The sequence below is a fragment of the Prionailurus bengalensis genome, chromosome B1 (genome assembly GCF_016509475.1).
Source record: "Prionailurus bengalensis isolate Pbe53 chromosome B1, Fcat_Pben_1.1_paternal_pri, whole genome shotgun sequence".
Lineage (NCBI taxonomy): Eukaryota > Metazoa > Chordata > Mammalia > Carnivora > Felidae > Prionailurus > Prionailurus bengalensis.
The window spans coordinates 155963791-155977736 of NC_057344.1; the positions used below are offsets into that span (position 1 = coordinate 155963791).

The 13946-nt window shown below is 37.1% G+C and overlaps 1 protein-coding gene across 23 annotated transcripts in view; it reads right to left on the reverse strand.

Annotated features, from left to right (window-relative positions):
- Window positions 1-13946, reverse strand: part of ADGRL3 (adhesion G protein-coupled receptor L3) — an 827855-nt gene that overhangs the window by 153896 nt on the left and 660013 nt on the right. For 15 of the 23 annotated variants that reach the window (XM_043572597.1, XM_043572586.1, XM_043572588.1 and 12 more), the window contains 2 exons: window positions 7125-7427; window positions 4946-5049 (listed from right to left, as the gene is read on the reverse strand). In XM_043572597.1, coding sequence (XP_043428532.1) covers window positions 4946-5049; window positions 7125-7427 — 407 coding nt within the window. The remainder of the gene's footprint in view (window positions 1-4945; window positions 5050-7124; window positions 7428-13946) is intronic. The other 8 variants (XM_043572585.1, XM_043572595.1, XM_043572589.1 and 5 more) reach the window with 1 other exon arrangement.

The following is a 13946-nucleotide window of genomic DNA, read 5'->3' on the forward strand; positions in this document are numbered from 1 at the left end:
TTATGACCTCAACATTCACCGCTCAGTTCAAAGGTTGCCTTTCCAGATAAGGCTTTCACTGACCATATTCTTTCCAGTGGCAGCCAGAGGTTACTCCCCTGTCCTGATGGCCCTATTTACTTCTCTCACCCCAGCAGTCACGGACCACAAGTATCTCATTTCTATACAACAAATACATGCATATCTTGAATCTGCCTCAAGCTTCTACACAGAGGCAGGGTTGAAATAATGTTATTCTGTATATCCTAGCTTACAGACCTAATGAAAATGTCTGTCTCTAACATTTCTTTCACTAAATTCTACTGAAGTTATTTCTCAGCAATAAGCACATACACTGAGAAATCTTACGAGTTCTGTGAGGATTAGTAAATTAATACCTGTATTGAAATGGTGGGATTATATTCAGGACTTGAATAGGGGAAGGCAAACCCTGCAGCTTTAGTTGAGGATAATTATGACAGAGATGGATACTATTTACATGTCAAATTTTCACACATGTAAAAACAATTTTCTTTGAAATAAGCTTTGACATTTTGTGAGATTTATTACATCAAACATTAATCGGGTGCCAAACCAATTCATCAAGGAGTTTCTCATAGTGTTTAAGTATATAGCTATCATTTCTTTGAAAGATCTACTTACGCTATTTTGCTGTAAATCAGAGTCAAGTAGGTATAGAGACAATTAAATGCTTCTATCTTACAATTGAAAGTAGGTTAAAGAAGCCTGAAGTCCTAGAAACCCTACCAATCTCTGATAAAATTAAGAAGCAATTTACAGAATCTCTATGGAGATTAAAAGAATGGAGAAATTAAAATCTGGGTGACAGGATTCAACTTTTTCTTCCAAGGCAGGCAACTGGCTTATCTATACAATTAAATAGCAAAAATTCTAGGTATTCACATCCTTCATTAGAAAACGCAGGGAGAACTCTACTTATCTCAAAATCTGTCAGTAGCTTGTGAACAAACAAAAGACAAGACTTCAGTTTGTTAGAAACAGAAAGACTATTTTCCAGTGACAATTCAGTCATTTCTTTTCCATATAATAGTTGAACTAGGCAATGAAGGAGGAAGCTTACCTCACTTCACATGCAAAGAAATATGAAAGCCATTCAAAACTGTAATTTCAAAGAATTTTAAATTGACTGGAGGGAGTGTAAAGTGCAATCAGCTCTTTAAAGGTAGGCAACACAGAAAATATAAACTCCTTTTGGAGAATCTGAGTCTAACCTAGAGATCAAGCTGAAGTGAGAAACTGTATTTTAGTAAGCAGTCATTATGGCAAGAAAATACGATATTTTGCTACATACGTGTGAAGAGGCCGAGCTCTGAACCAATCTGCTTGCTGTCAAGAAAAGCTTGAAAATATTAAAAAAAATTAATTTGAAGACTAATCTATTTTTCTATCCACTCATCTATTTATCTTTGAACCTGCCTTTCCTTCTATCCATCCATCCATCCATCCATCCATCCACCCGCCCACCCATCTAACCATTGACTCATCTATCTATCCACCTACCTACCAATTTTTCTCTCTCCCTCTCTCTCCCACCTCCCTCTCTATTGCTGCTGGAGTAAAGGCCACGTTGTGCACAAATTTTTGCCTTGCTCTTTCTGTACATATTATGCTTTTATTAAACCTCATCATTATGAACGTATTCTTCCTCATTTGTAACAAATTTCTTCATGAAATTCTGACTTCAAAGGCTTACATTTTCACTAATAAAATATAAGCTACACTTTATCACCACACAAAATTTAATCTATAATTTCACCAGTATGGAAGTGGCCTGAATTCATTCATGGATCAGAAGCCATCAAAATTATTTGCCTGTTTTCTCCCTTCTGGCCTGACTGCAAGGGTGGGGGGGCAGAGGTGTGTGTGCATAACTCATTTCTTAGCAGACATGAAAATATAGTTTGCATTTTCAAACTAAAGTAAGCATCCTGATGCATCTACTTGTGTATACTTGCTGTCTACAGGGGTGCCGGACACACAGTGGGTGGATAGTGTTAGTGATAATGAAAAGAATAGTCCTCCCTGTGGTATAGATGATGAGACTGTGATCCAGAAGTGTTCTTTCCTTGAAAGCCTTCAGGAATTCCCTGAGAAGCACTGTACAGTCATAAGGGAGGTGCCTCACAGGCTACGATGCATTCACTCAGGAGCTCACGAAGTGGGGACATTGAATACACTGTTTATACTGAATTATTCCTTCCTTTCTTTTCTCATCTGTGCTGTCATTGGGGGTCAAAAATGTTCCTTTATTTTAAAAGTTTGAAGTTCACAAGACTACAAAAGGGGGAAGAGAGAAGGAATGAATCATGAAAGATAACTCTTTCACTTTAATTTTTCAACATGACATAAAAAAATCCACTAGAAAAAGGGGGAAGTTCAGAGCAGAGGACAGGGGATGGGGCATGGGAAAGGCAGAAGGGAGGAGAGGCGGAGTGCAGGGAGAAGGGAGAAGAGGAGGTGGATGGGAAAGGGAGGAGGGGTAAGAGAAGGGAAATGCAACACTGAGAACTATATAATTCCTGGGTCAAGGCCGCTTTCCATCCTCCTCCATCTTGCTCTCTGTCCTAGAGGGTGAACTCAGAAGGATGTTATTCAGAGTGCCCCTCTTCTCTGGCTTCCACTGGGCTTGTCCAATGGGGACGGTGGGCAAGGGAATGGAAGGAGGAGGGAGAGTGAGGTCAGTGTATTTATTTCCCTTTGGTCTTCTTCTGAAAAGTTGCCTGGGGCTAGGCTGAGTCTCTTGTCTGTAGGCCATCTTTCTTCTCAAAGACATCCGCTTCCAATTTTTTGTCACTCCTTTTATCCAGCAACAGTGGGCCTGGGGTTGGGAATAGCTCCACCTCTGTTACTAGCACTGGGTTCTTGTTCAATCCCTCGCAGTTCACCTTTGCTCCCCCAATACTGCTAGAAACAAATCCTTTTCCAATGTTCTATCTGTTGTTGGGACTCAGGTACTGAGGGAGGAAATGAGAGTATGAATTCTGTGAAAGATGCTTTGGAGAGTTAGGGAGATAATACGGACAAATCGCTCAGTGAACACTGCACACAAATTCTCTCTTGGAGGTTTACAATGTTAATATTTAAAAGTGTTGGAGTTTTATGGTAAAGAAACCTGTTCAACTACCCTTTATATTCAACGGATAGCATAAATATTTGGAGGTATGAGGGGCACACCAGGTAAAAGGGTGGACAAAAGTGAAGAGAGACTCGGGAAGTAAGTGTGATGTAAAGGCAGGAATTCTGTGCAGTTTAGTTTAACCAGTGTTGTGGCTATGTGTGATATCTTGATAAAAGTAGACCCAGCTAAAACCCCAGCTCCAACACTGACATTGGGATACTTATATAATCTGATTCAGACTACTCCCAAGCCTCCTGTTATACTTTTGAAGATTTTATAAACTTATGAAAACTGCAGCGAAGGTATTATTATAAATTCTCATTGCCTAAATTCTATAATCTTACTATAATTATAATCTTACACAATTTTACAGACTCTACAGGATTAAACAGAATTGCTCCAGAATAATGGAACATATTTGTTATATTAAAAAAAAAAAACAACACCCATCCATAAATCAAATGGGCAACAGCTGTCTGGTCTTTGCAAAGAATTATCTCTTTTGTCATAAGATTAGGAGGTCTGCAGAGGAAAGAAAAGAATTAAGCATCATTATCAGTTAAAGTCACCCAGTAATTCCTGCAATGAAATAGTCTAACCATATTCAGGAATTATCATGAAAACACTCAGCTTTCTAGGTGAATTATTACTGAATTAATATCAACCCCTGGGCTAAGTATGTAGGGAGTATTTTTTAAAAGTTGCTAATGTAAGGAGATATGCTACTGATCTCTTAATCTGATCACATCCAGCAAGAGTTATTTGCCCTGGGGTCTGAGCTACACTGTAATAAAATCAAAGGACATAAAAACTGTGGCAGGAACAGTGCTGAAATTGGAGAAGCATCATTATGAATAGCAACAAGTGTGGAGATGCATATGTAAGAGGGTAACTAGAGTCAATATAACCACTGTTCTCCATGATTTAGGGTAAATAGATAGTTATGGCTCATCTGCTAAATAATCTACTGGGTAGATATTTATGGATTATTATTCAGTATATTACTGAGGATCAGCCTGGTTAAAAACAAATAGAGAAAAGGGCAAATGGCATAGACAGGCTTTTAGAAAGGCCATCATTCGTAATATTTCTCAGGAAAAAAATCTCTTTCAGAAATTCCTCAGCATGGCTAATGTGCCATAGAAGGACTCTTCATTTTAGGAGTGCATAAATCCACACAAATTGCTATAATAAGGATTCATCCCATAGCCCTTTTGGCATAAATGCACATCTGGTCTCTGTTTGTAATGAAATCAATTCAAAGCCCCACAGTGCATTAATAATAAAAATGTTCAACATATTGCAACCAAATAAGCCCTGAAAATTTGAGTCTACAAGATTTGGTCACACGTACATATACTTTTAACACTGATAAATGATTAGGTTACAGAACATTTATCAAATAGCTTAAGATTCCAAAGGTAGACTTTTTTTGGTAATTGTTATTTTCACAGGAAAATCCATATGCATGTATGCTAGATGTTTTGCTTGCTTGATTTATAATACCTCTTGGACTTTTATACCTATAGTTCAAAATACCATAAAAATTTTATTATTAATAAAATTATCATAAGCAATACTGCCTGCTTTAGAGGAAGTTCATGGATTTGCCCTTTAAGAACAACAAAATTCTAGATTAGCTCATCACATATCAAAGGGTGTCATTAAATCTTAAATAAAAATATAATGGAAGAATATTTCCACACTAATTAAAAAAAGATCTTAACCAGTTTGTTTGCACCAGCTAGAGTCAACAGCAGAGGATCTAAGTTTGGGAAAACCTTCCTTGTCAGTCACGTGATTTACCTTTTGTGTTATTTGGTTGACCCAAGGAGAAGAACAGTTGCTAAGATCCGGTCCTTGGGGATCCCAGATTCCATCAGGAGCCAGGCATAGATATGTTGACACTCCTAGAACAATGAGAGAAAAAGGTCTGCTTTAAATACTCAAACCATGTTTCTTACAATGACTTTATATCCATGTTATGTTTAAATATGAACACAGGCAAAATGGAGATCATTAAGCTAAGCTAATGTTTATTGAAACACCACATCCAGAGCCTGGCAGACAACGGACACTGGAGAAATGCAACCAACCAAACAAAAACGTTCAATATTTTTAAAGCACTTGCTGGCAACTACACCAGTTACAGAGGACAATTTCATAAGTGAGATAGATGCGGTGCCTGCCACCATGGGGCTTATCGTGTGGGTTTTCACACAAGGCAAGGTAGCAGTTGAGTCTTAAAGGAATCAGTTTGCAGGTTTTTCAGGAAGACAAGGTAGGAAAGGGCACTCCAGGTGCAGAGAAGATATGTTGTCCTTGGGAAACCTCAAATGTTTTAAATTGAGGTCTACTGTACCCGAGAGTTATATGTAATGGGCTTGGAAAGGCAGGCATAGTGAGATCATAAACTGCCTGGTCTGCCACCTGTGGGTGCTGGAAAATCAATGAACATTAAGCAGAGGAGAGAAATGAGCTGATTAAGGTTTTAGTAAGATAACTGTGGCAGCAGCAGAAAGGATGAATTTGAGGGGGAGATGTGAAGGTTTGGGGGACACCATCACAAAAATTCAAGTGACAGCATGTGTGGGTCTAAACAGCAAAGGAGACAAAGAAAAGGTTAAAAATAAGATTTCAGCATAGGGACATTCACCTGGGAGGGCTCTAGAAGGCTCCCTTTAAATCTCTCTCCCAATTTTCACAGAACAATGGTGACATATTTCTGTCGTGCTTTCAAACTGTTTTCAAATAAAGTACTTCACTAACCTTCACAACAAACATTTGACGGGGTGGTGGGGGGGGGCTGTTATTATTTCTCTTTTAGAAATGAAGGAAATGAGGCCCAGAACGAAGGGGACAGTGCTAAGAGGCAAGGTTTCAAACTGTTGGAATCACACTGATTTCAGTAACACAACTGAATTGCACCCTTTCCTAAAGGGAAAAAAGATTTCAGAATATTTTTAAACACTTTGCTGAAAAAAAATTAAATGTGCACTTGTGTAAAAGTCAATATTCTTTTTGGTCTTTCTACCACTTCATACACTACAGAATTCAGAATGCTATATCCCCACTGGAACAGTTCTAAGAGAAACCTGTTTGAAGCAACCAGATCAATAACACCCAAAGGCGTAGTCACTATTGTTAGTACAGTGACATCTATTGTATATTTGCTTTCTTTACATATTTTATGGAATAAGGCACATTTTATTTAGTGTATCAAGTATTAGCTTTATGAAGATCAATGTATGTGACAATAAGAAAACCAGGCATTTTCTGGCTTAACGATTGTAAATAATAATATGGTTACCATTGGGGGATGTTATGAATTGCAACAGTAAAAAAAAGGGGGGGAAGTAGAGTAGAACTATTTAGCTCTTAACTGTCTCTCAGAGGAAACAATGAAGCTTGCTCTCTCTAGTGGATATTGAGTAGTGGGAATCTGACTCCTGTCTATGTGAAGAGCCCTTGACTGTTAAGGGATGGCTATGATGACTTATGAAAAGGAGAGTCAAACTTCCTCTTCCGTTAAATTTTAGGTAGTTTCAATGATCATCTTCTAATGTAAAAGTCCTTGACCCCATTTTCTGCAATCAACAGTTGATGGTCGGTGCCAAGGACGAGAACTAACTCCCTTCCAATCCATTGATTCGCTCCGGGCTGCTGCACAGAAGGGCTGGCCTTCAGGAGTAGCCAGGACATGCACAGCCTAACTGCAACTCCACCCAGGGACCTCCCCCCGTGGGCAAAAATACTGACCTCACGTGTATCCCCACCAAATCCTCACCAGTGACTTCTTCAGAATGTATTTTCAAACTCTGAAAATACACTGCTTGAAATAGTCATTCAGCTGAGTTCAGAATTCAAGTGAACTAACAAAAATATGTAGTGACAAACAAACAAAAACACTAAAGAAACAATTGGGAGAAAAGCAAGCTAAAGTAACAGAATACCTTTCTTTAGCTTGGCTCTAGGACACACTTACCTATAGTTCCTGCAGGGCATGGCTGCTTTGCCATCTGTCCTTGACGGGTCTTAAACCACATGATTTCTCGGGCTTCCACGGCTTCACAGCTCTCTTCCAGGGCTGGGATTTGGGACGCTGCTGATGGCAGATGTGTGGTAATGTCGTCAAGCACCTCCACAGCTGGAGATGGGGTGCTGGTACTCCGGTTTCTTCTTCCTGACACTGATGGGGTAGTACTCCTGCCTGGGCTCCAAGTTGTGGTCCGCAGGGTGGTACTGGTGGTGGTACTTCCCATACCAAGAGGTCCTGTGGTAGAGATTTCTGAAATAAAATTCAAAAGAAAAGACCTACATTGCTTGCTCATCACCTCAAGGTGTCCTCATACTTCAGAAACCATTTTCATTTCAAAATTCCAAGAGCCCTCCACATGGGAAAAATAAGCCAGTGCCAAGGTATCTAAGTGGCACTTCAGGATGATGACGGCCAGCTGACCAGTGACAAATGAAGGCTTGTTCATGGTTCTACTCAGCTCGAATCGCAGAAAAAAAAGTTAACAGCATAATTCAACTCTTTAGTAAGCTTCTTAATGTTTCAAGCCTTTGTAACAATTAGAGGATTAATACTTAAAGCCCTCACCTTAGAATATTCAAACCTGGTACATAGAATGGGAGAAAGCTACCTAAACTAGACTTTTCACATTAAGTATAACATGAGTTTCTAAAGATGAAGCAATTAGGGGGAAAGGATCGGAAAAAAAGGGCCTCAAAAATTAAAGTGCTCTCAAGCTAAAAGAGAAAAGACAATTCTGAGTAGAGTCTCTTTAACTTGACGATCTACCAATGCTCTTAGAACTGACCCATCTTAACAAAACTGTGTGAAGTATAAGTGGTTTCCAATCAGTTGTGCCATTAATTATCGTCTAACTAGATTTTTTAAAGTCTAGTATGTATGCCAAATTCCAAATAAAACTAGTAAGGCTCCTTGACCAGATGTTAATAGGTTATTAAGCCTATGAAGTACTCAAAGGAATGTTCTAACAATACTATGGAAATAATCACTGCAGAGAATCACCTTTCTGGGAAAATACATTCACATTTCCATCATAGAAATGCAAGAGTATGCCAGTCCTCCACGTACATACATTGCATTCCTAACTGTAAGGTTAGAAACTATGCTTAACCTCACTTACTTGCAATAAACCTAGGGACACCGGCTCTAACCAGATTCAAAGTAGCTCAGGGTTATGGAACTCAGGGAGTCCTGTGCTAAGCCTCCAGATGTTTGTCATTCATTGTCTGCTGTCTTTAACATGTCATCAACTTGACTCTGCTATCCCAGAAGAGAAGCCACATCCATCACAGTGCATTTAGTACGTATAAAGCTTCCCCAAACAAGACAGAGATGGTGGTGGGAAGGGGGTATGGATTTCCTGAACATTTAATCACTGAAATTGTAGCATTTTCTGACGTGATGCTATTTTTCTAGCTGTCCTGCCTGTTCTGTTCCTCTTTGCAGCTTTCTTTCTTTCTCTTGTGTTTTCTCTCTATGTGAATGTAATGTTCATAAATTCATGGACTCAAAACTCATAAAGGAAGACAGGGTATCTTTTTTCCTCTTCTTTCATTTATACCATATTCCCCAAACTGCCAAGTCTTGTTGATTCTGTCTCGTTTTTTTACTTTTCTCTCTCCCCAATCACCACTATCTGCATTCACCCCACCATCATCAGTGGATGAATACAATAGCCTTTTAACCTTTTTGCCAGTGAAAGCAATACTAGAACAGAATGGCAATACTGGTATTTCAGTATCTATTTTTGCAAAAGCAAAATTCAGAACTTATAAAATAAAATTGACACAATTTAACACAATTCAAATATAAAATTTAGCAACATAACTAAAGTTGAATTCTTAAAATTATAAATAGTAGAAATGTGATTCTAATGTATGTTGTTTGCATTTAAATTTATTGAAATATCTCAAAAAGAAAAATAAAACTAAGAAATATTAATAACTTGAAATTAAATATTATTTAACATTATATTATTAAAATAAATTAATATTAAAATTAAATAATATTGTTCTTAATAATATTAAGTATTAGTCTTAAAAATAACATGTCAGTGGGGCGCCTGGGTGGCGCAGTCGGTTAAGCGTCCGACTTCAGCCAGGTCACGATCTCGCGGTCCGTGAGTTCGAGCCCCGTGTCAGGCTATGGGCTGATGGCTCAGAGCCTGGAGCCTGTTTCCGATTCTGTGTCTCCCTCTCTCTCTGCCCCTCCCCCGTTCATGCTCTGTCTCTCTCTGTCCCAAAATAAATAAACGTTGAAAAAAAAATTAAAAAAAAAATAACATGTCAGTGGTGTCATGGCTGGGATACAAGAAACTTTTTGTGCAAATTTTTCTGGCTGATGGAAAAATTCTTCTTAACTTTATATTACTTGATAAAATAGTAAGGCAATAGTTAAAAGTTAACTCCAAGTATTTTTTCTGGCTCCTTCAACTTAAAAAATGCCATGTCTCATTTGTAGTTTCTTGAGAATTACATAGATACTCCAGAATGCTTTCTAAATGAGTGAATTTCTTTTCATTTAGATATTTTAATTAGCATACAATGCTCCATGAGAGAGGAGATTCGTTTTGCAAACATTTTTGTCCTGATAAAACTGCACAATACCCCATGTAGCGAAAACATGGACCAGCCTATTGTCTCAATCACACAAATCATAGGAAAGGAATGATGACACATTATCACAAAATGCTTGTCTGCTGTGACTCTGGACTTGCCAATTTTGAATAGATTTATCTTTTAGCATAGATTTAATATATATATCCTATTTAAATGATTGGGATTTCAGATTTTTAAAGACTACAGTATCACACCAAAAGGTACTTAACAATAGCACAGCATAATGGAAATCAATGTTCATTATTTTTCTCTAAAATTATCCCATTGAAATAATTTTCTACCTTTTGCCAGAGGCATCTTGTAAGGTATAAATTGAAATGTGTTACTCCCCAGATTAAAATCCCTTAAATCATTTCTGTCTGCCCTCTAAACACAGATTGGACTCTTTTTCTTCGTGCCTTAAGCCCTTCATGAGTTTATTTCTCTAGCTCATTTGTAATGCTTCTTCATCTTTCAGCTCTACTATTAACCCATACAAAATTACCAGTAATTCCCCAACTGCACCCTGTTCTTTCTGCCTCAGGGCTTTTGCACATGCTGCAGTGTTCCTGCTCCCATTTCCACCTGGCTAATTTCTGTTTAGCCTTTGGGGATTGCTTGGATGCCATCTCCACCAAAGGACCTTTTCAAAGAACCAAGATGAGGTTATATACTAATATGTTTTATACACGATTACTTCCTCAGCTTTTAGCTTTTTGTCTGACTTACAATAAATTAGGTCTTGGTCAAAATAGATGACTATCAGGGATAGGTCAAAGAGGCAGGGGAGAGTCCAGTTCTGAAATGTCACACAAAAAAGGAAAAAAAGATAAATAGAGGGAAATAACAAATGGGGTCATTAAGAGTCCTTATAGTTGATAGGCTAAAAAAGTTATTTTATAAATGCATTTTAATGCTATCATTAAAAAAATTACCAGATAACTCAAATGAAAAGGAGCAAGAACTCTTCTTCCCCAAATTGACTCTATCTCACAACATTCATATTTAAATTGAATACACTCTTGTGAAGCAATGATACCGATAAAAGAGATTTTTTAAAAGTTTGATTTGTTATGCAGTACATCGCAAGGCCTCAGTTTAATACAGACATACTAATGTTCGGGATCGATATAGAACTTATTTCCTTGGAACTGTGCTGCAGAGAGATGTATACAAGCAGGGCCATTTCATATCATTTGACTTTCAGCAGAATAAAAGTCAGATTTAAAAGCTGTTCCTGATTCCCCAACCCTTCTATTCCATTTACTGCCATGTAAGACTCTCAAGAGTTTTGTTCAATGCCATCCTTCGGCAGAGTAAGTATTAGTGATATACATGTCATCACCAGTGCCCAAGAAAGAACCTGTCTTATTGCTAGATACTGTAAAAAAAAAAAAAAAAAAAAAAGATGTAGAATCACTGACGAGTCATAGCAGCACACTTTGGCCAAGTTCCAGCCCATACCGTAAGCCACAGGAGTTTGTATTTTTTTATCTTCCAGTAAGGAAGAAATGATATGACACTTTTTCACTAGATCCTGTTATCGAGTCTTACCTGATAATGTAGCTACTTTAATAAAACTATGTTATTAAGTGCCTCATGTGGTTGTGTATTAGGGAAAGTTTAAAAGAATATAAAAGAAAGTAAGTGCGAGTGACTATCTGCATATAACACTTTATCAAGCTTGGGTAATTTTCATTACTATTTTGTCATTGCTATTGTGTTTATTGTACTTATGTAGCTTAGCATTTTCATAAAAGTAACTAAACTCCACATTAATAATTTCCCTCATAGTTAACCTATTTCCAGAGGAAAATTTCAATTCTCCTATTTACTGAAATATATTGCCCATGGTCTATTTCATTCTTACATTTTGGTTTATTTTGTTTAATTTATGTCTCCTTCAATTTCCTTGAAAGGAATAAATATTATTTTGAATATTACTACAGGTTATAGTTTGTGGAGTACACTCATGGAAAATAGTGAAAATAACCAATATTTGTACGGTGCTTTACATTTTTCAATGTCCTTCTTTATCTCTATTATCTGATTGAATTCATTGCAGAATAATTATAACTATGAATTCCTTGCATTACAAACGAGAAAACATAGGCTCAAATGGTAAGTGAATCATAATTATACATATAGAAAGTAAATCAGTTTCCTCTAATTCCTCCATGTTTTTATAATAAGCTACCAAAATGACATTCTGAATTGTTTCATGCATTCCACAACCATGAGTCTATCATATGCTTTAAGAAGGGACTTAAGTAAATACAATGATTCTAAAAAAGACATTACTACTCTCGATCACAAACCATATTCATTATTTGGGATGGACATTGTTAATTTTTCCCCCCAAAGTCGTACATTGAAGCCCTAACTCGCCTATAACTACATTTGGAGACAGAGCCTTTAAAAAAGATAATTAAGGTTCAATGAGGTCATAAGAGTGTGGCCCTAATCCAATAGCACTGTTGTCCTTAAATGTGGAGGAAGAGATACTACTAAATGTGGAGGAAGGAGATACTCCTCCTGTGGAGGAGGAGACATGCTCACAGAATGCTCATTTTGATAGCTTATTATAAAAACATGGAGGAATTAGAGGAAACTGATTTACTTTCTATAAAGGTCATGTGAGAAGGTAGCCATCTCCAAGTCAAGGAGTAAGACCTCAGGAAAAACCAACTTACCAGTACCTTGATCCTGGACTTTCAGTTGCCAGAACAGTGAGGAAATGAATGTCTGTTGTTTAAGTCACCTAGTCTGTGATATTTTGTTATGGCAGCCCTAGCAGAGTAATACAGGCATCTTCTAAAAAACTATAAAATTTAAAACAGAAGATTAAACTTCACAGTAGAAGAAATGTTTACCTTCTACTCATAAAGTGCATGAACTTTCTTTCTGATTCGCCTTTATTTTTTCCTTTCTTCTCTAAGATATGTATCCTCCTTCATGGTTTTCCCTTTTCTAATCTGTGTTAACTTCATTCCAACATATAACATTTGGCTAACTACAGAAACATTTCCTTCTCCCCTCCCTCCAAGTATTTATTTAAATCCAAGGTCAGTTATTGAAGAAATCTTCCCAAGGGTTTGATATAGGAAATAAGAAAACTAAAACTATAACAATACTCCAAGTGGCTTTTGGTTATTTGTGTAGTGCTCTGGGTAGAAAGAAATTCTGCCTGGTCTCCATGGATATCAGTTGGTGGCAGCTGATTTGATTATACCTAGTTTTTAAAGAGAAACATCAGTTTTATCTGTCACGAAATTATCCAATTCTCTTCAGAATCCATTCATTATATTTGGCTCAATGGCCTCTTAAGATAGTGAAATTCCACAAATTATCAGCCATGTGAAGGAATATTTATTTTTGTAATTTAATCTACTTACATTTTCTGATTTTTTCATAGCCTATCATTCTTATTGCAAATAGAGGAAAATATCTGTTCTAATTAAACATGAATTTGTAATACACTTATTATGTAAAATAGTGAGCTAAAATATGGGATTTAGAGCAACCTATTAAAATTATCTGCTACATATTGAGCCCTACTATGCCAGGAACTATGTTGAATACTTTATTTGTGTTCTGATTTAGTGCTCCTAACAATCTTTGGGTAGATATATTTACCTTCATTTCAGAGATGAAAGAAGTCAAATTAAGTAATTCTCCCAAGCTTATAGACTGTCCAGTGACAGAACCAGGAGTCAGTCCATCAAAGTCCAAACCAAGTCCATCAAAATCCTTCCCTTTTCATTAGGACGGTGGTAGTGTTAACCACGCAGACAAAATTTAATAACAGAAACACATATGTAAAAATTCTTAATGAATGTGGAAATCAATTTGTCCCAAACACCACTCGCATGTAATTTTATTGGTATTACTATGGTTCAGACCTCTTGGGTACTTAATGAACTCTTATTATTGGATCAGGCACTATTCTGAGCACTTTACAGGAATTGGCCCATTTAATTCTGACAACAAATCTGTGAGGAGGTTCAATTAATTACCTTCATTGTACAGATGGTGAAACTGAAGCACCAACAGATTCAGTAATTTCTCAAAGGTTAAAAGTTCATAAGTAGAAGAATAGAAAAACAACTGAGGCATGGTTAGAGAGACCTCACTCTTAACCATACTAACCTGGAGGGAACATTGAGAGCCTAAA